Here is a 25,579-nt window from a genome sequence, read left to right as displayed (position 1 = left end):
ACCGTAAAATTGTTCACCAATTTTCTGCCTGTCTTAGTGATTAGTGGATAAGATGTATAGATTGCATTGGGTGTATCAATTTTAGTAAATTAGGCTCAGTGGGAGAGAACTGAACCAGAGTAAAACGTTCAGCATCTGTTTCTTTTCTATTAACCAGGATACTGAGAGCCCAAACTCACAGAAATATATGCGTACAAATGGCAACATACAAAAAAACTATTTACCAGATTGTGTTAAGATCAATATTAAAGAATATCCAGAATTCTACTAAAGATGTGGAATAATGTATCATTTTTAGGCCTTTATTGATCCAGGACTCAACTATTTTCATTGAATTAACATGGATGTTTCACAGACACATCAAACTCAATATATTCAAATCTAACCTAAGATACCACTAACTGAATTTTCCTTATCTCCCCTTCCCTGCCTATTCCTTTTCCCCTCCCAAATCTATGTTCCTTCTTAAAACCCTTCAGAGGTATCTAATTGTTGTAAGGATCTGTTGCTAAATCTTTACACAGTTTACAAAGCCCTGCACAATTTGGCCATCTTTTTTCTCCTCATATATTGCCATTTTCTGCCTCAAACACTAAGGAACCTTTTAAAACTTCTTCCAGCCGTCTTTTATTTGTGGTCTTTTTACTCTAAGCATGGTTTTAAAATACTTCACAGTACTATTAACCCCATCATTAACAACAGTTTTGTATAAAACCAGTTAGTATTGAAATGCAGGATGTAAATAAATATAGAAAAGATAAACATTGAGAATAGTGTTAATATGCTAAAGTTGCATATGTGGATGAAATGTTCAACAGTAGAAATGACTCTGAACAACAGAATGAATAATGTAATAAAAGAAACGTACAGCCTCCATACAAATGAAAACAGCAAAAAAAAAAAAAAAAGTTAATGATGAAATAGAATTACTTGAGCATGTGGCTCAGTGACACTTATGTACCCCCTGCATTAATATCAAATATCTACTCAGGTATTGTAAATTTAAGAGAAGGCCAATAATTAAAATAATAGCACATACAGCCTTCACTATGTGTCAGATGCTATCCTAATTGCTGTACATGTATTAAGTCATTTAATCCTAACAGCAACCTTTAAAGGTAGTATCATAGTCCTTATTTTACAGATGAAAAAAAAATGAAGGTCAGAGAAGTTAAGTAGCTCCACCCTAAGTCATAGTTAGTAAGTTAAAGTGCCGGAATCTGAACCCAAGCAGTCTAGCTTCACATTTGGTACTTTAATACACGTGCCATACTGCTTATAGTTGATTTTAAAACTTAACAGATAATCAATTTGTTTTATTATTTTTTTTCTTCTGAGACAGAATCTCGCTCTGTTGCCCAGGCTGGAGTGCCGTGGCACGATCTCGGCTCACTGCAACCTCTGCCTCCTGGGTTCAAGCGATTCTTGTACCTCTACCTCCCAAGAAGCTGAAATTACAGACATGCACCACCATGCCTGGCTAATTTTTGTATTTTTAGTAGAGACGGGGTTTTGCCATGTTGGCCAGGCTGGTCTCCAACTCGTGGACTCAAGTGATCCGTCCACCTTGGCCTCCCAGAGTGCTGAGATTACAGGCGTGAGCCACTGAGCCTGGCCCAGATAATCAATTTAAAACATATGTCACTAATCATAGAAGGTTCTATAGGTTCTCTGCCATTAAATACACACAGCATCAGAGTTCATGATAGGGTAGCCAGCAGAGTACTCTAACCTCTGAGGGCTTCTCTGATATTTGTGTAGTTTATCAAGGCTAGGTAGAGAACACTTACCTCAACAAATTGTAAATTTGTCAAAACTGGTCCATTTTAGAAAAGCTGCTTATTTAGATTATACATCAGTATGAAGAAGAGGTGTCTATCTGGTTTAAAAGCATCGAAGGACTAATTTGCCTTTCTATTTGATGTAAATGTATCTGGAGGATGCAAGGTTAAACCCCTCTTAATTGTTTTGGACTTATATTCAAAAGACCTTTCCAATTTTGAAGCCAAACCTGTTTGTAAGAAGAGGAACTTCAGTAGTGTTGCTACAACTTCTTTATGTATTTATTTATTTATTGAGACAGAGTTTCGCTGTTGCCCAGGCTGGAGTGCAGTGGCGCGATCTCGGCTCACTGCAACCTCTGTCGCCCGGGTTCGAGTGATTCCTCTGCCTCAGCGCCCCGAGTAGCTGGGATCACAGGTGCACGCCACCACACCTGGCTGACTTTTGTATTTTTAGTAGAGATGGGGTTTCACCATGTTGGCCAGGCTGGCCTTGAACTCTTGACCTCAGGTGATCCTCCCACCTCGGCCTCCCAAAGTGCTGGGATTACAGGCTTAATTTGTTTGTTTTTTCACTTTAACAGTACATTCTGGAAATCTTTCTGTGTCTGTATTTTTCATCACATGGACATAGCATAATTTAACTAGTACATGATTGATTTCTCAATATTACTTTAAGAGTGACTTAATGGAGTCAATGCTAACTTCATTCATGATTATGAAACATATTATGGACCTTATAATTCTAATCCCATATTTTAATTAAGTCTGTAGAGAAAGGATGGTAAATAAGTGGCATGCCAATAACTGTTTCTGGACCCTGTTATTTTGATCCCTACACTTAGTAGCTAGGCCATGATCAGCCTCAAGAATTTTTCTGAACGTGGCATTTCAGACAGTCATTATCCATTAGTTGGAGTTACTGTTCCAGATGAAATCTTTGGCCAGGCGCGGTGGCTCAAGCCTGTAATCCCAGCACTTTGGGAGGCCGAGACGTGTGGATCACGAGATCAGGAGATCGAGACCATCCTGGCTAACACGGTGAAACCCCGTCTCTACTAAAAAATACAAAAAAAAAAAAACTAGCCGGGCGAGGTGGCGGACGCCTGTAGTCCCAGCTACTCGGGAGGCTGAGGCAGGAGAAAGGCGTGGACCGGGGAGGCGGAGCTTGCAGTGAGCTGAGATCCCGCCACTGCACTCCAGCCTGGGCTACAGAGCGAGACTCCGTCTCAAAAAAAAAAAAAAAGAAATCTTTGTCGATCCTATCCAGTAAATATGTTCTGTGCTTTTTAGATTTATGGCTGCTTACCACTGGTTCATTAATTGTGTTTGGGGTACTGTTGTCTTTTTCTGCTGCCAAGTTACTTGTGAGGAGCCTAAGAAACCACCCATGTCATAACACTTCAGATTGCTCTGGATTTACTTCATTATCTGACAGTTTCATTACTTTTATTTATTTATTTATTTATTTATTTATTTATTTATTTTTTTTTAAACAGTCTCACTCTGTCACCCAGGCTGGAGTGCAGTGGCACGATCTCAGCTCACTGCAGTCTCTGCCTCCTGGGTTCAGGCGATTCTCCTGCCTCAGCCTCCAGAGTAGCTGGGATTACAGGCATGTGCCACCACGCCTGGCTAATTTTTGTATTTTTAGTAGAAGACGGGTTTCGCCATGTTGGCCAGGCTGGTCTTGAATTCCTGACCTCAGGTGATCTGCCTGCCTCAGCCTCCCAAAGTGCTAGGATTACAGGCATGAGCCACCACTCCTGGCCAGTTTCATTATTTTTAAGTTTTGCCTAAATCACCAATCCATATTCCCATTTGAACATATAATTTTTAAGTTATTATGCTTCATAAAGCTAATTGCAGTATTACACTAAAATTACACACGCACACATACACACAAAAAGAATAGTTGGTATTTTATGTTATTAGGGAATTTTATTGCCATGAAAGTGGACCTACACATAATCAAATATTTGTAAACAATTGAGACAGCCTTACTATGACTGGGAGTTAAACTAGTTTGTGGGAGCCATTGTTTATTGGTATAATCAATAGTTTTTAAAAACTTACAAGGTGAAAAGAAACCAGACCATTGTAAAATCTAGAGGAAATCCAATTTTCTAACTTAACGTAAATTAGAAGTTGTAGCTCAGTAAAATTAATAGTTTATTCCTATTGCAGTGAGCGACCCATTCTTTTTTCTTTCTGCACCTGCAGCACTAACACTACTGTACATCTCATTAAAACACATCTGCCAAAATTTCTTATCATTTACTATTTATTATTTTTTACACTGTGGTTTCATGAAAAACCAGAAGATGGACCAGAGAAAAAGGGTCTGTTGGTTTTTGCTTGTGCATATCTGTGACAAAAAACTTAGAAATAAAATTTCAAATTACTTTTTTATCCAAAATCTTAGAATGATGTTAACTGTTTAGAAAGATGTGGCAAGTTTGTCTTGTACTTTACAACAGTGGTTCTCAAACTTGAGAATGCCACTGAATCACTTGAAGAGTTTGTTAGCCATGTAGATTACTGGTTCCTACTCCCAGAATTACTAATTTAGTGGGTATGAGATGGGACACAAAAATTTTCATTTCTAGAAAGTTTCCAAGTCATGCTGATACTGGTACAAGACCGCACTTTGAGAGCCACTGGCTTAGAAGATCCTTCAGCTCACTGGTATTGTTACACAACCCATTTTTAGAAGCACAGTTTTGTGGTTGTCCCTCTCTTTCCATCCTCTTTGTTGTTGCCTCTGTAGACCCTCATCTGGATTGTGGGGATAGAAGTGAAGTGATGATCAATTTGGTAGAGACAGACTAAATAAGGGTGAAAAATGCCACATTGCATTAAGAAGGCAGGGGTCATTTCCTAATGTAAAAAGAGGGGACAGATTGATAGACAACTCAGCTCTTCCCATTATAATGTAATTTAATTATTGATACTATACAAGTCTGTCAACTGAATGTTAAAATGCTGTGAGCAATCACAATTTATAATTTTTATCTTAAATATAATTTAATGTATATTTGATGTTAAAGCAAAACAAGTGTTTTTTTTTCAATCTGGTCTTTTTTAAATGTAGAAATTACTTCATATTGGTAGTTAGATTTATTTACACTCAGGTTTCTCTTGCTAATGAAATTTGACTTCTATCCTCCCAAAAGATTTATTAGAAAAATATTACCTAAAAACAAGATCCTTTACTGGCAGTCTGTTTAAAGGCAGGGGTATTTGTGTGTGTTTGCTTTTCTTAAATATTTACAGAGAATACCATGATTGTCTTCATTGTATTATTTCCTTGGTTTCTTATAGAGAAAAGTAATCAAGAGCGAAGGAACTAACTTTGCTATAAACAAACTGTTTCTCCATAATTCAAATTTGAATTAATAAGTGATTGTTTTGTGTTAAAATAGCAAGCCTAATTTTTTTTTTTTTTTTTTTTGCTAAACTTGTTTATTGCATGATAAACTGATTATCATTCAAGATACTGAACAATAGCCTTTTTTAAAAATGTCTGTTTTTAGTACACTCAGAAGAAGCCTTGTTTTTACTGGCAACCTGTTATTACCGCTCAGGAAAGGCATATAAAGCTTATAGACTGTTGAAAGGACACAGTTGTACTACACCACAATGCAAATACCTGCTTGCAAAATGTTGTGTTGATCTCAGCAAGTAAGTTTTAAAATATTTTCTAGCTATTTTGTTTTACTTACACTGTTGAATTTTGGATAAAATTCTTTTCAGATTAAACTCTGATTCCCTTTCTTCCCTCTTTTTCATCTATTTCAGTAACATTTGAAATGTTTGCACTGCTGCCTATGCTATTATTTATATTATGGAGATTTTGTTGTTATGGTAATAAATAGAGTTTAACTCTGGAGAAACTTAAGTTACAACTGATTCTTATTGGTTTCTTAAATGATCACAAATATTTCGTTTTCTTTGCTTTCAGTGTTAGACCAATTTGAATAAGCCTAAAAACCCACCAGTTCACTTGAGATTAACACCCTTGTGTTTAGGTGATTGTAGTTTCCTTTTTAAGATCATTTTGTTGAGTACTTCTTTTGTACATTATAGTTAAACCAAGTCAGCTGTCCCTATACCAAATTTGGAGGCATTTAGAGATACAGATAGTTAGGTTCTGTTAAATTATTTTCTGTACTGTAAGAGATGGAATAATGGTAAAAGGGACTAAACGGTCACATGTGTAAACGGTGTTAGATATTTGTAAAAGCCTGTATGTATAATTGGCTTGTAGGTTTACAAGGGGGGAGATACAAGTAAGTCTCACCATAGATTGATCAATAACTATATTATCTGTCCAGTGACTAATTGATGACTTTTTAATTAAAGCTAGCTCAAATATCTGAAATTTCTGAGACATTTGTTATTGAATTATTTTTAAATTTCAAAGATCCTAATGTTGAATTCTTAAAAATCTTTCTTATGTAATTTGCCAGTTCCTTCTTTTTTTTCTTTTTTTTAGAGAAAGGGTCCTGCTCTGTTGCTCAGGCTGGAGTGCAGTGGGGTGATCATGGCTCACTGCAGTCCCCCATCTGGGCCTAAGCGATCCTCCCATCTCAGCCTCCCACGTAGCTGGAGCTGCAGACACGTGTCACTACACCTGGCTAATTTTCTTATTTTTTGTATAGATGTGGTCTCACTATGTTGCTCAAGCTGGTTTCGAACTCTTGGGTTCAAGCTATCCTCCCACCTTGGCCTCCCGCAGTACTGGGGTTATAGGCGTGAGCCACTGTGCCTGGCCTAAGTGTGCAATTTTTAATTAAAATATGTTAGTCTTGTTTAATTTGCATATACATTTCTATTTTAAGGAAGTAAAAAGGACCACCATGTTTGTTAATGAAGAACATTTATATTTTCTCCCCCAGTATAATAAGCATCTTCTGTGCCTTCTGACATGAGTAATGAATATGTTGCTCAGACTGGATTTGTACATACAGAGACTAAATGTAACTGATTCTGTTTTTAACGGTAAAAGTGAAATTTTAAGATCATAAATTTCCAGCCTCTCAAATAATTCTAAGTACGTGTTTGCCACTATCCTAATTTTAAAAAAATTTTTTTTTTACAATAAACAAATTTTCCAGGTGCAGTGTCTCATGCTTGTGATCCCATGAGATGAGAGGATTGCATGAGCCCAGGAGTTTGAAACCAGCCTGGTCAACATAGTGAGACCCTGTCTCTACAAAAAATTTAAAAATTAGCTGGGTGTAGTGGTGTGCACCTGTAGTCCCAGCTACTCACTGATGCAGGAGGATCACCCAAGTCCAGGAATTTGAGGCCATAGCGAACTATGATTGTACTACTGCACTCTAGCCTGGGTAACAAAGCGAGAACCCATCTCTTTAAAGAAAGAAAGAAAAGGAGAGAGAGAGAGAGGGAGAGATGAAGGAAGGAAGGAAAAGAGAGAGAGAGAGAAAGAAAATTTGTGTCTCCATAATTAAATGCACTTTGGTAATGAAGAATATGTTTATATGAACTGCTTTTTATATTAGTTTTTAAAAATCTTTAAATTTGTATTTTAAAGGCTTGCAGAAGGGGAACAAATCTTATCTGGTGGAGTGTTTAATAAGCAGAAAAGCCATGACGATATTGTTACTGAGTTTGGTGATTCAGCTTGCTTTACTCTTTCGTTGTTGGGACATGTATATTGGTAAGTAAGAAAGATTCAAACTGTCAGAAAAGCATTTCCGTACAAGAATGTTTTATAGTTTAAAAAACCTATGTTGATCGGTGTTTATCAAATATTACTTGGCTGAGTAGTATATAATCTGATTTTACGACCTTATTAAAATAGCAGAGATGTTAATCTAATTTTAGATTCTCCACTTAGCCTTACTGATAATAGCTATAGCAGCCCTGCCTAACAATTGATCATACATGTTAGGTTTTTTTGTTTGTTTGTTTGTTTGTTTGAGATGGAGTTTTACTCTTATCATCCAGGCTGGGGTGCAATGGCACAATCTCAGTTCACTGCAACCTCCACCTCCCGGGTTCAAGTGATTCTCCTGCCTCAGCCTCCCAAGTAGCTGGGGTTACAGGTGCCCGACACCACGCCCAGCTAATTTTTGTAGTTTTGGTAGACAGGGTTTTACCATATTGGCCAGGCTGGTTTTGAACTCCTGACCTGAGGTGATCCACCTGCCTCAGCCTCCCAAAGTGCTGGGATTACAGGTGTGAGCCACTGTGCCCAGCCCCGTGTTAGTTTTTTTACCTTGGGTGAAAAGAGTGTTTTTGTATGATCTACTGAGGAAATAGAAGAAAAGATAGCCAGGTGCATTGTCTCATGCCTGTAATCTCAACACTTTGGGAGGTGGAGATAGGAGGATCACTTGAGGCCAGGAGTTCAAGACTAGCCTGGGCAGGGTACCAAGACCCCATCTCTACAAAAAAATAAAAAATTAGCTGGGTGTGTTGGCACATGCCTGTATTCCCAGCTACTCAGGAGACTGAGGTGGAGGATCTCTTGAGCCCAGGAGGTTGAAGTTGCGGTGAGCTGTGATTGTGCCACTGCACTCCAGCCTGGGTAACAGAGCAAGACCCTGTTTCAAAAAAAAAAAAGAAGAACAACAAGTAACTCTGCCCATCTGCCCATGGGAATGCTTCCCATGTGTAAATGTTTTCTGTTGTCACTTCTTCCCTGTGGGGACTGGGGACTGCTTGTCTAAAGAACTAGGATAGCATCTGTTTTAAGATAAATTGAGGCTAGTTTGAATAGTGGTTGTTTTTCAAAACCTTGAAAATGTGTTTCTGAACGGAATACATTATTTGACTAAGTTTGGGGGCCCATTTTCAGGTGTAACAGTGGTATGTTTAGCCATTAATACCACTCTTTCAAACAGGAGTAACCAAAGACATAATATCAATATATTCATTTACCTTCAGGACTGAGAATAATGAATTTAGTTCATGCAACTATGATTCTTCTTGTCATTTAGTCAAGAAACTTTGAGATTCATTCCCATTATAGCTAAACACACTTGGCACTGGGAATATAAAGATAAATAACTCACAGTCCCCACTCTCAAAGGTTTATAGTAGAGTAGGAGAAGAGAAACAGTAAACAAAAGTTTGTAAGTGTGATATAGTGAAATGTATATATTTGGTCTTTGACCTCATTTCCTCTTATACACTTAGAAACTCCAAAGTGATATCTTTTTGTATGCAAACAAATTGACTGGTAGCTGGCATTCCCTGGGTAGCTTCAGGATAGGGGCTGGCAGCAAAAGATCAAGGCAGGATTAGAGGGTTGGGACTTTTCATCCCCACCCCCTAACCTCCCAGGAGGTGAGAGGAGCTGAAGATTAAATTTCACCAGTAAATTGATAATAAGATTATCACCAACAGCTAATGGTTTAATCAGTAATGCCTATGTAATGAAGCCTCCATAAAAACTCAAAAGGACAGGATTCAGAAAGCTTCCAGAAAGCTGAACACATGGAGGTTCCTGGCAGGTGGCTTGCCTGGAGAGGCCATGGAAGGTCCACACCCCCCTTTCCCCATGCCTCACCCTACGCACTCTTCATCTCTATCCTTTGTAATATCTTTTATAAGTCAACTGCTCTAGCAAGTTCATCAAACCTGAGTAGAGCGTTGTGGGAATCCCAATTTATAGCTAGTTGATCAGAAGTTCCTTAGGCCCAGACTCGTGACTGGTTTCTGAAGGTGAGGCAGGGCAGTCTTGAAGACTGAGGCCTTAACCTGTGGGACCTGAGGCTGTCTACAGGTAGATGGTGTCAGAATTGAATTAGCGGACATTCAGCTGGTGTTTGGTGCTTGGTGTGTTTGGGGGGAAAAAAACCCCAGACATTTGGTCACAGAAGTGTTCTGTGTTGATGATTGTTATTGTTGAGAGAGAACAGGAAAAAACAAAATGTTGCTTTTTCCACACTCAGAGTTAGTTTTTATTATCACATTAAAAGTTCTGTCATAAAATTTGAGCAGTATATTGTTCAAATGAGAGAATAATTAGTCCTGCCTGATTAAGAAGGGGGTTATGGTAACTAGGAAAGACTTGATAGAAAAAGTTTGACATCTCATATCTATACAGTGACTTCAGAGGAAAATAGATGTTTGAAGACTACAAATTATTTGAGAGGAGTGATGTACAAAAACAGGAGGGTAGACAATTTATGAAAGAAGTTGTCAAAATTTTAATAAGGAATGTTGGAGAAATAATCCTAAAGAGCATCATATTTTTATTTTTAGAAAATTAACTAAAATGAAGTATTATAAATATTACTCTGTTTAAAAGAGTTGCATTAGATGATAAAAAGTCACACATGGATAAGAAAATCTCAAAACATTTGGAAATTAAACCACCTCATCAAGACCCACACCAGAGTGTCTATGCAGAGGACCCAGGCTCCGGCTGTGGCTACAACATAGGACTTTTATACAAGAAAAATAAAGTGAATTAAGCCTCAAAACAAAACAAAACAAAAAACCTGATCATTTATGCTATATTTAAAGCATTTAAATCACTTTCAGAATTACCACTGGGAGTGTTATATTAAAAATTAAGGACAAGTGTGGTGGGTCACGCCTGTAATTCCAGCATTTTGGGAGGCTGTGGTGGGCAGATCACTTGAGCTCATGAGTTGGAGACCTGCCTGGGCAACATGGCAAAACCCCATCACTACAAAAATACAAAAAGGCCAGGTGCGGTGGCTCCCACCTGTAATCCCAGCATTTTGGAAGTTCAAGACAGGTAAATCACCTGAGCCCATGAGTTCAAGACCCGCCTGGGCATCATGGCGAAACCTGGTCTCTACAAAATATGCAAAAATTAGCCAGATATGGTGGTGCGCACCTATAGTTCCAGCTGCTCAGGAGGCTGAGGTAGGAGGATGGCTTTAGCCTAGGAAGTAAAGGTGGCAGTGAACCAAGATCATGCCACTGCACTTCAGCCTGTATGATAGAGCCAGACCTTGTCCCCCACCAAAAAAAAAAATTAAGAATGATTAACCTCTACGCAAATAAACTAGAAAACCTAGAAGAAATGGATAATTTCCTGGACACTTACACTCTCCCAAGGCTAAACCAGGAAGAAGTTGAATCCCTGAATAGACCAATAGCAGGCTCTGAAATTGAGGCAATAATTAATAGCCTAGCAACCAAAAAAAGTCGAGGACCGGATGGATTCATAGCCGAATTCTACCAAAGGTACAAGGAGTTGGTACCATTCCTTCTGAAACTATTCCAATCAATAGAAAAAGAGGGAATCCTCCCTAACTCATTTTACGAGGCCAACATCCTGATACCAAAACCTGACAGAGATACAACTAAAAAAGAGAATTTTAGACCGATATCCCTGATGAACATCGATGCAAATAAAACCGATATCCCTGATGAACATTGATGCAATAAAATACTGGCAAACTGAATCCAGCAGCACATCAAAAAGCTTATCCACCATGATCAAGTGGGCTTCATCCCTGGGATGCAAGGCTGGTTCAACGTATGCAAATCAATAAACATAATCCAGCATATCAACAGAACCAAAGACAAAAACCACACTATTATCTCAATAGATGCAGAAAAGGCCTTTGACAAAATTCAACAGCCCTTCATGCTAAAAACTCTCAATAAATTCGGTATTGATGGAACGTATCTCAAAATAATAAGAGCTATTTATGACAAACCCACAGCCAATATCATACTGAATGGGCAAAAAGTGGAAGCATTCCCTTTGAAAACTGGCACGAGACAGGGATACCCTCTCTCATCACTCCTGTTTAACATAGTTTGGAAGTTCTGGCTAGGGCATTCAAGCAAGAGAAAGAAATAAAGGTGTTCAGTTAGGAAAAGAAGAAGTCAAATTGTCCCTTTTTGCAGATGACATGATTGTATATTTAGAAAACCCTATCGTCTCAGCTCAAAATCTCCTCAAGCTGATAAGCAACTTCAGCAAAGTCTCAGGATACAAAATCAATGTACAAAAATCACAAGCATTCTTATACACCAGTAACAGACAAACAGAGAGCCAAATCATGAATGAACTCCCATTCACAGTAGCTTCAAAGAGAATAAAATACCTAGGAATCCAACTTACAAGGGATGTAAAGGACCTCTTCAAGGAGAACTACAAACTACTGCTCAGTGAAATAAAAGAGGACACAAACAAATGGAAGAACATACCATGCTCATGGATAGGAAGAATCAATATTGTGAAAATGGCCATACTGCCCAAGGTAATTTATAGATTCAATGCCATCCCCATTAAGCTACCAATGACTTTCTTCACAGAATTGGAAAAGACTGCTTTAAAGTTCATATGGAACCAAAAAAGACCCCGCATTGCCAACACGACAATCCTAAGCCAAAAGAACAAAGCTGGAGGCATCATGCTACCTGACTTCAAACTATCCTACAAGGCTACAGTAACCAAAACAGCATGGTACTGCTACTAAAACAGAGATATAGACCAATGGAACAGAACAGAGTCCTCAGAAATAATACCACACATCTACAGCCATCTGATCTTTGACAAACCTGACAAAAACAAGAAATGGGGAAAGGATTCCCTGTTTAATAAATGGTGCTGGGAAAATTGGCTAGCCGTAAGTAGAAAGCTGAAACTGGATCCTTTCTTTACTCCTTATACGAAAATTAATTCAAGATGGATTAGAGACTTAAATGTTAGACCTAAAACCATAAAAACCCTAGAAGAAAACCTAGGTAATACCATTCAGGACATAGGCATGGGCAAGGACTTCATGTCTAAAACACCAAAAGCAACAGCAACAAAAGCCAAAATTGACAAATGGGATCTAATTAAACTAAAGAGCTTCTGCACAGCAAAAGAAACTACCAGCAGAGTGAACAGGCAACCTACATAATGGGAGAAAATTTTTGCATCTACTCATCTGACAAAGGGCTAATATCCAGAACCTATAAAGAACTCAATCCAATTTACAAGAAAAAAACAAACAACCCCATCAAAAAGTGGGCAAAGGATATGAACAGACACTTCTCAAAAGAAGACATTCATACAGCCAACAGACACATGAAAAAGTGCTCATCATCACTCGCCATCAGAGAAATGCAAATCAAAACCACAATGAGATACCATCTCGCACCAGTTAGAACGGCAATCAAAAAATCAGGAAAACAACAGGTGCTGGAGAGGATGTGGAGAAATAGGAACACTTTTACACTGTTGGTGGGACTGTAAACTAGTTCAACCATTGTGGAAAACCGTGTGGCGATTCCTCCAGGATCTAGAACGAGAAATACCATTTGACCCAGCCATCCCATTACTGGGGATATACCCAAAGGATTATAAGTCATGCTGCTATAAAGACACATGCACACGTATGTTTATTGTGGCACTATTCACAATAGCAAAGACTTGGAATCAACCAAAATGTCCATCAGTGACAGACTGGATTAAGAAAATGTGGCACATACACACCATGGAATACTATGCAGCCATAAAAAAGGATGAGTTTGTGTCCTTTGTAGGGACATGGATGCAGCTGGAAACCATCATTCTGAGCAAACTATTGCAAGAACAGAAAACCAAATACCACATGTTCTCACTCATAGGTGGGAACTGAACAATGAGATCACTTGGACACAGGAAGGGGAGCATCACATACCGGGTCCTATTGTGGGGAGGGGGTAGGGGGAGGGATAGCATTAGGAAATATACCTAATGTTGATGACGAGTTAATGGGTGCAGTACAGCAACATGGCCCATGTATACATAGGTAACAAACTTGCACGTTGTGCACATGTACCCTAGAACTTAAAGTATAATTTTTTTTAAATTACCCTAATTTGAATAATTACATAATGTATACATGTATCAAAACATCACATTGTACCCATAAATGTGTACAATTATTTATGTGTCGATAAAAAGTAATACAGTTTAAAAAAAAAAAAAGAATACTGAAGAATTTCGGTGTTTTTCACATCTCCCTCAGTAACTCTAGTATCTGACAGGAAGTTTAAAGTAGTAGTAATATTCAAGAAGGCAATGATAGTTTATTTTGTAAGCATTTCTTTTGATTTGTGTTCTGTTTACTTTCACTTGATTTGGAGATTAGCAGATAGGAGAAATTGGTAATTTAGAGAAGCATCACGAAGAGTGCTCTCCGAACTTCTGTAACTTTTACCTAATTTTTTGTACTAAAAGTTTATGATAAAAGTTTTGAGGTTTGTAGCTTATTTAATCTACTTGTTTCTCTCCACAGCAAGACAGATCGGCTTGCCAAAGGATCAGAATGTTACCAAAAGAGCCTTAGTTTAAATCCTTTCCTCTGGTCTCCTTTTGAATCATTATGTGAAATAGGTAGGTGGGTGGGGTTGAGAGGTGGGTGGGTTCCCATCTCCTCTTCTTTTTTCCTGCTACTTAATTTTTGGAGAGCAATACAGATCATCTACCCCCAAGAAAAATATTTTTCCAAGTTAAAATTGAAAATAAAAAATAAGTTAGAATCATAGGTATGTTTCAAGAATCATATAACTGAAAATTACACAAAGATTAAATCCAGTAGATTCTTCTGTTTAGCCCATCTACTTTCAAGTATCTAGTGTCCTCTAGAATGAGTTATATTGTGTGTTTAACACTAGCTAAAATTGCTTTCTGAATAAGAAAATTAATAGAATTTCTAATGCAATTAATAGAATGCCTGGAACAGAAACTTACAGTTTCTGAACAGTATAGGGAGAGAATATCTCAGTACATTTGGCCTAGGATACATAAAGGACCATTTTTCAGCATTGTTGCATCTATGTATATATAGAAGGGCTTCAACCTTTACTGTAAAGTATGATGTAAAGTATGATGGGTTTTAACTCTTCAACCTCATCTCCTACTTTGAGAAAAATGAGACCTAGTTATTTTCAGCTTTAAAGCAAACACAGAAATCTGCATTTTTCTGTGATTTGTTATATTTAAAATTAGTGTTCTTGTAGTTTATTTTCTAAATTTACAGCTTTGTCTTACTGGTACACTTTTATGATACATTGATAGATGGGCTTTTAGGGGGTAAATTTGATTAGCAGAAGTGGACAGGAGAATTTAAAATTTTGGATAAGGCCTATTTCCTGTTTCCACTAACTTATGCATACTTGAAAAAAATGTAATCCTCACTTCCTCGGAGACAAACTTTTTTTTTTTTTTTGTCTTCACAGGTGAAAAGCCAGATCCTGACCAAACATTTAAATTCACATCTTTACAGAACTTTAGCAACTGTCTGCCCAACTCTTGCACAACACAAGTACCTAATCATAGTTTATCTCACAGACAGCCTGAGACAGTTCTTACGGAAACACCCCAGGACACAATTGTAAGTGTCTTATATTCTAGTGTTCAAAATATTATGAAACTACAAAGAATGATCTGAACTAAATAATATATTGTGAATGACTTGGTAGAAATTTTCTGTTTCAGGAATTAAACAGATTGAATTTAGAATCTTCCAATTCAAAGTACTCCTTGAATACAGATTCCTCAGTGTCTTATATTGATTCAGCTGTAATTTCACCTGATACTGTCCCACTGGGAACAGGAACTTCCATATTATCTAAACAGGTTCAAAATAAACCAAAAACTGGTCGAAGTTTATTAGGAGGACCAGCAGCTCTTAGCCCATTAACCCCAAGGTAAGTCAAACAAGATACTTTCAAATGTGCTATAGTACTAAATGATCTTATAATAACTCATATTGTTTGTAATGCAGATTATTACAATGGCAACTTCTAAATCAGTATGGGAACAGGGGCATTCTGTTTTCAGAAAATGAAGTAAAAAACAGCACATGATGATGTTGACAGGCGCGGTGGCTCACGCCTGTAATCCCAGCACTTTGGGAGGCCAAGGCAGGCAGATCACCTGAGGTCAGGAGTTCGAGACCAGCCTGGCCAACATGGTGAAACCCTGTCTCTACTAAAAATATAAAAATTAGCTGGGCGTGGTGGTGGGCGCCTGTAATCCCAGCTACTCGGGAGGCTGAGACAGGAGAATTGCTTGAACCCAGGAGGCGGAGGTTGCAGTGAGCCGAGATGGAGCCACTACACTCCAGCCTGGGTAACAGAGCAAGACTCTGACTCAAAAAAAATTGATACTAAGTATTGGATTGGCCGGGCGCGGTGGCTCACACCTGTAATCCCAGCACTTTGGGAGACCGAGGTGGGCGGATCACGAGGTCAGGAGATCAAGACCATCCTGGCCAACATGGCGAAACCCCATCTCTACTAAAAATACAAAAAATTAGTTGGGCATGGTGGCATGCTTCTATAGATCCAGCTACTCGGGAGGCTGAGGCAAGAGAATCACTTGAACCCAGGAGGCAGAGGTTGCAGTGAGCTGAGATGGCGCCACTGCACTCCAGCCTAGGAGACAGGACAAGGCTCCGTCTCAAAAAAAAAATTGGAGAAAAATGTAAAACTCTTAAATTAGGTAGTAAACACATTAAGAAATACTATCTATGGCTGTGCATTATTGGATAGCAGTGAGCCTCATGAAATGTTACAATCAGAGCACCATTGGTTGCTATTAAAATGTTCTTTTCCAAAACATGATGGAAATTTGACACCTACCGTTTTTTGTTTGAGACAGCATCTCACTCTGTCACCCAGGTTAGAGTGCAATGGCACAATCATAGCTCACTGCAGCCTCAAATTCCTGGGCTCAAGCGATCCTCCCGCCTCAGACTCCTGAGTAGCTAGGACTGCAGGCACATGCCAACACACCTGGCTAATTTTTTAAGTTTTTTTGTAGAGATGGGGTCTTGCTGTGTTGCTCAAGCTGATCTGGAACTCCTGACCTCTAGTGATCCTCCTGCCATGGCCTCCCAAAGTGCTAGGATTACAATGAGCCACTGAACCTAGCTGTCACACCTATTAATATAAAATATTTTATCGGCCGGGCGCGGTGGCTCAAGCCTGTAATCCCAGCACTTTGGGAGGCCGAGGCGGGTGGATCACGAGGTCAGGAGATCGAGACTATCCTGGCTAACATGGTGAAACCCCGTCTCTACTAAAAATACAAAAAACTAGCCGGGCGTGGTGGCGGGCGCCTGTAGTCTCAGCTACTTGGGAGGCTGAGGCGGGAGAATGGCGTGAACCCGGGAGGCGGAGCTTGCAGTGAGCCGAGATCACGCCACTGCACTCCAGCCTGGGAGACACAGGGAGACTCCGCCTCAAAAAAAAAAAAAAAATATTTTATCAAAATTAATAGTAGTATATGTATGTATAAATACAGGAACTCAGCCCAGAGGATACATATCCAAAAGTATCAAAATGAAAAATGATGTGCTAGAACGGGTTGGGCTTGGTGGCTCATGCCTGTAATCCCAGCACTTTGGGAGGCTGAGGTGAGCAGATCACTTGAGACCAGGAGCTCAAGACCAGTCTGGCCCACATGGTAAAACCCTATCTCTACTAAAATTACAAAAATTAGCCAGGTATGGTGACAGATACGTGTAATCCCAGGTAGTTGGGAGGCTGAGGCACAAGAATCGTTTGAACCCAGCAGATGGAGGTTACAGTGAGCTGAGATCATGCCACTGCACTCCAGCCTGGGCAACAGAGCAAGACTCTGTCTCAAAAAAAAAAAAAAAAAAATATATATATATATATATACACTAGAAGAAATTCTATGAATCGGGTCCTGAGGCCAGGGAACTACTAAAATAGTGTGACCATGAGATTACCACTCTGGAGAGTTATAGTTATCTAATGGTCTCTAGAGACATTTTCTCTAGTTGTGTCTAAATCCCATAAATTCCAAGAATTTGAAGTAATCTGATCATTTGGATCTTAGATTTATAAAGCTACTCTTCTTTATTTCTAATAAATCTCCTGAGATCAGTAATTGTTGCTCACTGTAGTTCCTTGTTTGATAGCTTTTTTTAGTTTTAGTTATGGTGGGTGGAATAGTCTATATTCACAGCTTATTTTTAATCTGCCCCTCAGATCCTCACTGTCCCTAAGACTGATTTGCCATTCTCTTCCTTTTAGACCTTCTAATTTAAGTATACTGCTGCTTTATATATGCCTTGATGACTTTTTGACACCTTGATTTCAACCTCTTCTCAGTTTTGGGATTTTGCCATTAGAAACCCCAAGTCCTGGAGATGGATCCTATTTACAAAACTACACTAATACACCTTCTGTAATTGACGTGCCATCCACCGGAGCCCCTTCAAAAAAGGTATTTTCCATGTAAAATGCAGTTTGGGTATTGATTAAAGCAACTTGTTTATTTTAATATTTTAAAGGTAATTTCAGGGAAAATCTAACTTTATATAATTGCTTTTGCCTTAGATTTGTTGATCTAAATATAAAAGAATGTCATTGTTGTAGCCTCTTGGTTATAGTAGGAGGCAGACTTCTTACTCTTTTGGCCAAGTAAGACTGTATCTCACAATTTTAGTTTATTTCAGCATATAGTTAAATAAACATATTCATATTTTTACTTTTTAATTTCCTTTTTAAAAAAACAAAATTAAGATTGTTTATATTACTTGAATATAAATAACAGAAATTGTGTCTGCCATAGTTTTTATTTGTCCCCACCACTGTATATGTTTTTTTAATAACACTAATAATTATATGAAAACAAATTGCTCAGGTAAAGCCAGATATTTGATAGTAAGATTTTTGTGGTAGATCATGGATGTATAGTTTTAAAATGAAAATGAAAAATATTTGGTAGTATACTTATAGTAAATATTGCAGCAAACATCATGAGGCCTTTTTTTTTTTTTTTTTTTTTTTTTTTGAGACAGGGTCTCACTCTGCTGCCCAGGCTGGAGTGCAGTGGTGCGACCATGACTCACTGTAACCTCAACCTCCCAGGCTCAAATGATCCTTCCACCTTAGCCTCCCAAGTACCTAGGACTATAGGTGTGCACCACCACACCCAGCTAATTTTTTTAACTTTTATTTTTGGAGAGACAGAATCTCACTGTGTTGCCAGGGATAGTCTCAAACTCCTGAGCTCAAGCAGTCCTTCTGCCTTGACCTTTCAGAGTGCTGGGATTATAAACATGAGTCACTGCCCAGCTGAGGCTCTTGTTTTATAATGTTCCCTTATATAGGTATATGGAAATAGAGGCCGAAGTACCATTTTTTAAAAGCGTATCTGTGGCATAAGGTAACTTCTGTGAGATTTAAATTAGGCTCTCTATATAAAATACCTATTGCCATGCTTCACAGATATTCAAGAAATGGAAGCTACAAGTCATACTAATATGTGAATAACAATTATAGCCTCTTTACCTTAATAGAAACATGTTTCTTCTTATAGTTGTTTTTTACTATTTTACTCCTGAACATCCTTAGAATCTGCAAAAGATTTTTCTATAATAACTCCTTAGTGAGTGATAATAGGAACTCCAAGAATACTTAAAAGGGACTGCAAAATAGTTTGTGTATGTATTGTTTTAAACATACAGTTATGAAGAAGGCAAAGAAAAATGGTAGTTAGCATGCCAGGTGAAGTAGGCCAAGACTAGAAGAGCCATAATAACCATAATAACCAAAGCAAGTTAAGGCAGTAGGTAGGCACATGATTTTAGTGCCCAAATAAGATTGCTGTCTCATCCTCTTCTGCCTCTGTTCTCCTCTTACCGTATTATAAGACATTCCCAGAAAAGTCACGCATGTAGGTCTGCATACGGTGTCAACTGCAAATATCAAACCAGGTAGTGAGTGCAGTGTACATAGTTCTTTGATAAATAAGGAAGGACAAGAATTGACTTAAGTTTTGTCCCTTGGATGAATGTAGTGATTCCAATTTGGAAAAGGTGGAGAAAGGCTTATGAAATTTTATTTTGAAGTGGTGGTACATTAGATGAAAATATTCAGTAGAAAGTTAGTCATAAAGGAAAAAATGTGAGCTGCTGATAGAAATAATAATTGAAGCTATTAAAATGACCAGGCTCTCCTAGGGAAAGAGAGAGTAGCTAAAGAGAACAGCGTAAACCTAATTTAAAAATAGTAGAAGGATAAAGGGCCAGCAAATGAAGTGGCAGGACAAATAATGTAATGTTTTGGAAGTAATGCCAAGTTTCAAAAAGTAGGGCATGATCAGTGATGTTGAATGCGGGAAAGGCTAAAATAAGGTTTTCATATCTGATGAGACAGTGATTATTAGTGATTATTTATAATATGCAGTTTGAGGATTGTGTACAGGAGATCAGGGTAACAGTAAGTTTTGAAGAAAATTCTCTGGTAGCCAAAGGAGAGAAGCAGTGCACTGATATAATAGTCATAGATCATTTAAAGAAGCTAGACGGTGGAAATGAATAGAAATAAGGGAATAAATTAGAGAAGACTGAAGAGCCAAGCAAAGATTTTTTTTATCCAAGGGAACAGAGACCAATTAATGAAAGATTAGAAAAACTAAGCAATATTAAGTCTAAAGAACAATATCCTTAGATTTTGGAAAGTAATCGGATGGTTGTTTTTTAAAATCTACTCCTGAACTCCTCTAGAACTGCTACCAAGTGCCAAAGGAGTATAAAAGATTATTGTATCATTATTTTTTCTGTGTATAATGAGATAAATCATAAATCTTGAGAATTTAGCTCTCTTAAAATTTTTTAGTACTTAACCCCAAATAGAGAAGGTATGTAATAAATGGAGGATGGTCACAATGAGATGAAAAAAATAGCTTCTGGGGATTTTTAGCCTTTGAAACTAAAAGCAAAAGATAAAAAGATATTATAGAGGTAAAAATACTCTGAGGTTAAAATAAGGAAATAGACTAATGTTCATACTAATGTAACAATAATCAACAATAATGATATAAATAGTTTATCTTTAAGGTGACAGTATATTATGGCTGCGTGTATTGAGAAAATGTAGATGGGAGCGTTGTGGTGTCTTATCATTTACAGTGCAGCCCATAATTCACAAACCTTAGACTTTTTGTGTTTTACAGTCTGTTGCCAGAATCGGCCAAACTGGAACAAAGTCTGTCTTCTCACAGAGTGGAAATAGCCGAGAGGTAACTCCAATTCTTGCACAAACACAAAGTTCTGGTCCACAAACAAGGTATTTATCACTGTAATTATTCAACTTTTCTTGCCATAAAACTTGATTCTTTATATTTTTTCAATTTAGGCAGATAGTGACTCTCATGGATTCTAGAATAACTACTGTAAATTTTGAATATGTAAAATTTGAAACCTCTCACTTACAACACTAGTGTAATTTTGAGTTGAGTTTTGTAATGCACAGAAGACAATGCTTAACTAAAGCAGCGTTTTAGTCTACTCTGATTGCCTCATGGATTTGTAATTTTCTTTTTTTTTTTTTTTTTTGAGACGGAGTCTCGCTCTGTTGCCCAGGCTGGAGTGCAGTGGCTGGATCTCAGCTCACTGTAAGCTCCGCCTCCCGGGTTCCCGCCATTCTCCTGCCTCAGCCTCCCGAGTAGCTGGGACTACAGGCGCCCGCCACCTCTCCCGGCTAGTTTTTTGTATTTTTTTAGTAGAGACGGGGTTTCACTGTGTTAGCCAGGATGGTCTCGATCTCCTGACCTCGTGATCCACCCGTCTCGGCCTCCCAAAGTGCTGGGATTACAGGCTTGAGCCACCGCGCCCGGCCTGTAATTTTCTTATGCATATGACCCTCTCTATAGTTTAGATACAGATAGGTTTCATACTCCCGTTCCCACATTACGCATGTCTATAAACAGATTATAAAAATAACAGACAAATAAACCTTTAAATAATAAATCCGTTTCCACACAGAAATGGTGTGAGATAGGATTTTCTTTTCCTTATTCAAGGACTCAGTAGATTATAGCTAACATTTTAAAAGAAAGATACAATTTTCTTTCTCCTTTCTAAAATTGTGAACATGTACCTAAATTTTAAAACAGACACAGGTTTGCATATGCCTCCTTGACTATCTAAAAGACCCCTGTGTTCCTGTAATGCTCCCAGAGTGGTAAGTCTAATTCCCTTGAGTGCCGGCTTGCAGTGATTGCCTGAGACTCTGTCGTGAGAAGGAACTTGAAGCCTCCTGCAAAACAACATTATATGTAAAAATAATTTCTGATTTGTACATTTCACGTAGAGTCAAACAAATAGACTAACACTAATAAACATCAGCTATTTATTTATTTATTTATTTATTTATTTATTTTCGGAGATGGAGTTTCACTCTTGTTGCCCAGGCTGGAGTGCAATGGTGTGATCTTGGCCCACCACAACCTCCGCCTCCCGGGTTCAAGCGATTCTCCTGCCTCAGCCTCCTGAGTAGCTGGGATTACAAGCATGCGTCACCACACCCAGCTAATTTTGTATTTTTAGTAAAGACAGGGTTTCTCCATGTTGGTCAGGCTGGTCTCAAACTCCCAACTCAGGTGATCCCCCCGCCTCAGCCTCCCAAAGTGCTGGGATTACAGACATGAGCCACCACGCCTGACCAACATCCATTCTTAATAATTTTGTATTCTTTGTATTGTTGATTCCATTTTATCTCCTTAATTGCCTATATTAGTTTTCTAGGGCTGCCATAATAAAGTACCACAACTTAGTGTCTTAAAACAACAGATACTTATTATCTTACAGTTGTAAAGCCATAAGTCTAAAGTCAAGGTGTTGGCAGAGTTGTACCCCTTCCAAAATCTCTAGACAAGGATTTTCCTTGCCTCGTCCAGCTTCTGATAACCCCAGGTGTTCTTTAGTATGTGACAGTATAACTCAGTATCTACCTCTGTCTTCACATGGTCATCTCACATGTGTGTTTCTCTATGTAAATTTCCCTCTTCTTGTAAAGACAACAGTTATATTGGATTAGGGTCAACCCAGATATCCACAGCTTAATGACATCTGCAAAAACCAGATTTCCAAATAAAATCACATTGACATGTACTGGGGCTTAGGGCTTCAACATATCTTTTGGGGAGGTACAATTCAATATTGCCCTTATTAGCAATTGCTCTTTATTTTGCCATTTTAGAGGTTGTTTGGAGTTTGTAGTATACATTTTAACTTATCAAGGTTTGCCTTCAGGTAATAGACCATTTCATGTATAGTATAGAATCTTAAAATAGTATTCTTTCATGCTCCTCTCTTAGTCTTTATGAGAGGGATAGTTGTAATATATTTAATTTCTGTGTATGTTATAAACCCCCAGTGCCTTATTGTGGTTGTGGTTTCTGCCTTAAACAGTCAGTTATCTTTTATAGAGTTTTTTTTGTTTTGTTTTTGTTTTTTAGACGGAGTTTCGCTCTGTCACCCAGCCTGTAGCACAATGGTGCAATCTTGGCTCACTGCAACCTCCACCCCCCCGGTTCAAGCAACTCTACTGCCTCAGCCTCCCATGTAGCTGGGATTACAGGCATGTGCCACCATGCCCAGCTAATTTTGTATTTTTAGTAGAGACAAGGTTTCACCATATTGGCCAGGCTGGCCTCGAACTCCTGACCCGCCTCGGCCTCCCAAAGTACTGAGATTACAGGTGTGAGCCACCATGCCCGGCTGAAATTTTTTTAAATGAGAAAAAGAAGTCTATTTTATATTTACAAACATAACTAATATTTCTGGTGCCCTTTACTTCTATAGATCCAGATTTCGATCTGAAACCATTTTCCTTCATGTTGAAGGACTTCTTTTTAACATTTCTTTTTTTTTTTTTTTTTTTTTTTTTTTTAAGATGGAGTCTCACTCTGTCACCAGGCTGGAGTGCAGTGGCACAGTCTCAGCTCACTGCAACTTCTGCCTCCCGGATTAAAGCGATTCTCCTGCCTCAGCCTCCCAAGTAGCTGGGACTACAGGTGCACGCCATCATGCCCAGCTAATTTTTGTATTTTTAGTAGAGACAAGGTTTCACCATGTTGGCCAGGATGGTCCCGATCTCTTGACCTCGTGATCCTCCTGCGTTGGCCTCCCCAAGTGCTGGAATTTACAGTCATGAGCCATTGCACCTGGCCTTTTTACCATTTCTTATAGTACGAGTCAGCCGGTAATGAATTTCTTCAGCTTTTGTGGATAAGAAAAAAAGTTCTGATTTCATCTTTGTTTTTGAACAATATTTTTACCAGGTAAGAGTTACTTTTTTTTTTTGAAACAGAGTCTTGCTTGTTGCCTCGGCTGGAGTTCTGTGGCGCAATCTTGGCTCACTGCAACCTCTGCTCACCGAGTTCAAGTGATTCTCCTGCCATGGCCTCCCGAATAGCTGGGATTACAGGCATGCACTATCATGCTCAGCTAATTTTTGTATTTTTAGTAGAGATCAGGTTTCACCATGTTGGCCAGGCTAGTCTTGAATTCCTGACCTCAGGTGATCCACCCATCTCGGCCTCCCAAAGTGCTGAAATTACAGGCGTCAGCTGCCACACCTGGCCAAGAATTTCTAATTGACGATTTTTTTAGGGATGTTACTTTACTGGTTTTTTGGCTTATATTGTTTCTGACAAGAAATCTGCTGTCAATCTCATTTTTGTTCCTCTATATGTAGTAATATGTCTTTTCTCTGTTTCAAGGTGTTTTTTTTTTTGTTTGTTTGTTTTTTTGAGACGAAGTCTTGCTCTATCGCCCAGGCTAGAGTGCAGTGGCCAGATCTCAGCTCACTGCAAGCTCCGCCTCCCGGGTTCACGCCATTCTCCTGCCTCAGCCTCCCGAGTAGCTAGGACCACAGGTGCCCGCCACCTCGCCCGGCTAGCTTTTTGTATTTTTTTTTTTAGTAGAGACGGGGTTTCACCGTGTTAGCCAGGATGGTCTCGATCTCCTGACCTCGTGATCCACCCGTCTCGGCCTCCCAAAGTGCTGGAATAACAGGCTTGAGCCACCGCGCCTGGCCTCAAGGTTTTGTTTTTAATCGCTGATTTTAAGCAATTTGATTATGATGTGCTCTAGTGTAGTTTTCTTGTTTCTCGGCCTTTGGATTCATTGAGCTTCTTAGATCTGTGGGTTTATAGTTTTCATAACAGTTGGCTAAATTGGGGGCATTATTTCTTCAAATATTATGTCCATGTCTTATCTCTCCCTCTGGGACTCCAAGTACTTGTATATTAGATTGCTTGAAGTTGTCCCACAGCTCACTAATACTCTCTTCATTTTTGTTTCCAGTCTTTCTCCTCTCCGTGTTTCATTTTGGATAGTGTTTATTGCTGTGTCTTCAAATTAATCTTTCTTCAGCAGTGTCAGACCTGTTGTTAACCACATCCAATGTTGTTGGGTTTTTTGTTTTTGTTTTTGTTTCAGACATTCTTCTTTCATCTCTAGATTGATTTGGTTTTCTTTTTTCTTTGAGAAGAAGTCTTGCTCTGTTGCCCAGGCTGGAGTGCAATGGCATACATAGTCTGGCTCACTGCACCCTCTGCCTCCCGGATTCAAGCGATTCTCCTGCCTCAGCCTCCTGAGTAGCTGGGATTACAGGCATGTGCCACCATGCCCTGCTAATTTTTGTATTTTTAGTAGAGACGAGGTTTCACCATGTTGGTCAGGCTGATCTCAAACTCCTGACATCGTGATACACCCAACTTAGCCTCCCAAAGTGCTGGGATTACAGGTGTGAGCCACCGCGCCCAGCCTTTTTTTTTTTTTTTTTTGAGACAGGGTCTCACTGTCACCCAGGCTGGAGTGCAGTGACACTACTATAGCTCACTGTAGCCTCAAACTCCTTGGCTCAAGTGATTCTCTTGCGTTAGCCTCCTGAGTAGCTGGGACTACAGACACATGCCACCACATGTGGCTAATTATTTTTATTTTTACTTTTTTGTAGAGACAAGGATAAGCTCTCTATGAGACAAGGTCTTGCTATGCTGTCCAGGCTGATCTTGACCTCCTGGC

General features: G+C 38.8%; 1 protein-coding gene across 12 annotated transcripts in view; it reads left to right on the top strand.

The window, feature by feature from the left end:
* Positions 1–25,579, top strand: part of CDC27 (cell division cycle 27) — a 65,135-nt gene that overhangs the window by 13,026 nt on the left and 26,530 nt on the right. For 5 of the 12 annotated variants that reach the window (XM_015119361.3, XM_015119359.3, XM_077972293.1 and 2 more), the window contains exons 3-9: positions 5,318–5,465; positions 7,342–7,467; positions 14,018–14,115; positions 14,961–15,115; positions 15,220–15,431; positions 17,868–17,982; positions 20,719–20,831. In XM_015119361.3, the coding sequence (XP_014974847.1) occupies positions 5,318–5,465; positions 7,342–7,467; positions 14,018–14,115; positions 14,961–15,115; positions 15,220–15,431; positions 17,868–17,982; positions 20,719–20,831 (967 nt within the window). Of the gene's footprint in view, positions 1–5,317; positions 5,466–7,341; positions 7,468–14,017; positions 14,116–14,960; positions 15,116–15,219; positions 15,432–17,867; positions 17,983–20,700; positions 20,832–25,579 lie in introns of all 12 variants that reach the window. The other 7 variants (XM_015119357.3, XM_015119358.3, XM_077972289.1 and 4 more) reach the window with 4 other exon arrangements.

Source organism: Macaca mulatta, chromosome 16 (assembly GCF_049350105.2).
Source record: "Macaca mulatta isolate MMU2019108-1 chromosome 16, T2T-MMU8v2.0, whole genome shotgun sequence".
Lineage (NCBI taxonomy): Eukaryota > Metazoa > Chordata > Mammalia > Primates > Cercopithecidae > Macaca > Macaca mulatta.
The sequence above is the reverse complement of the archived record's forward strand: the minus strand, read 5'-3'. Positions and strand labels throughout refer to the sequence as shown.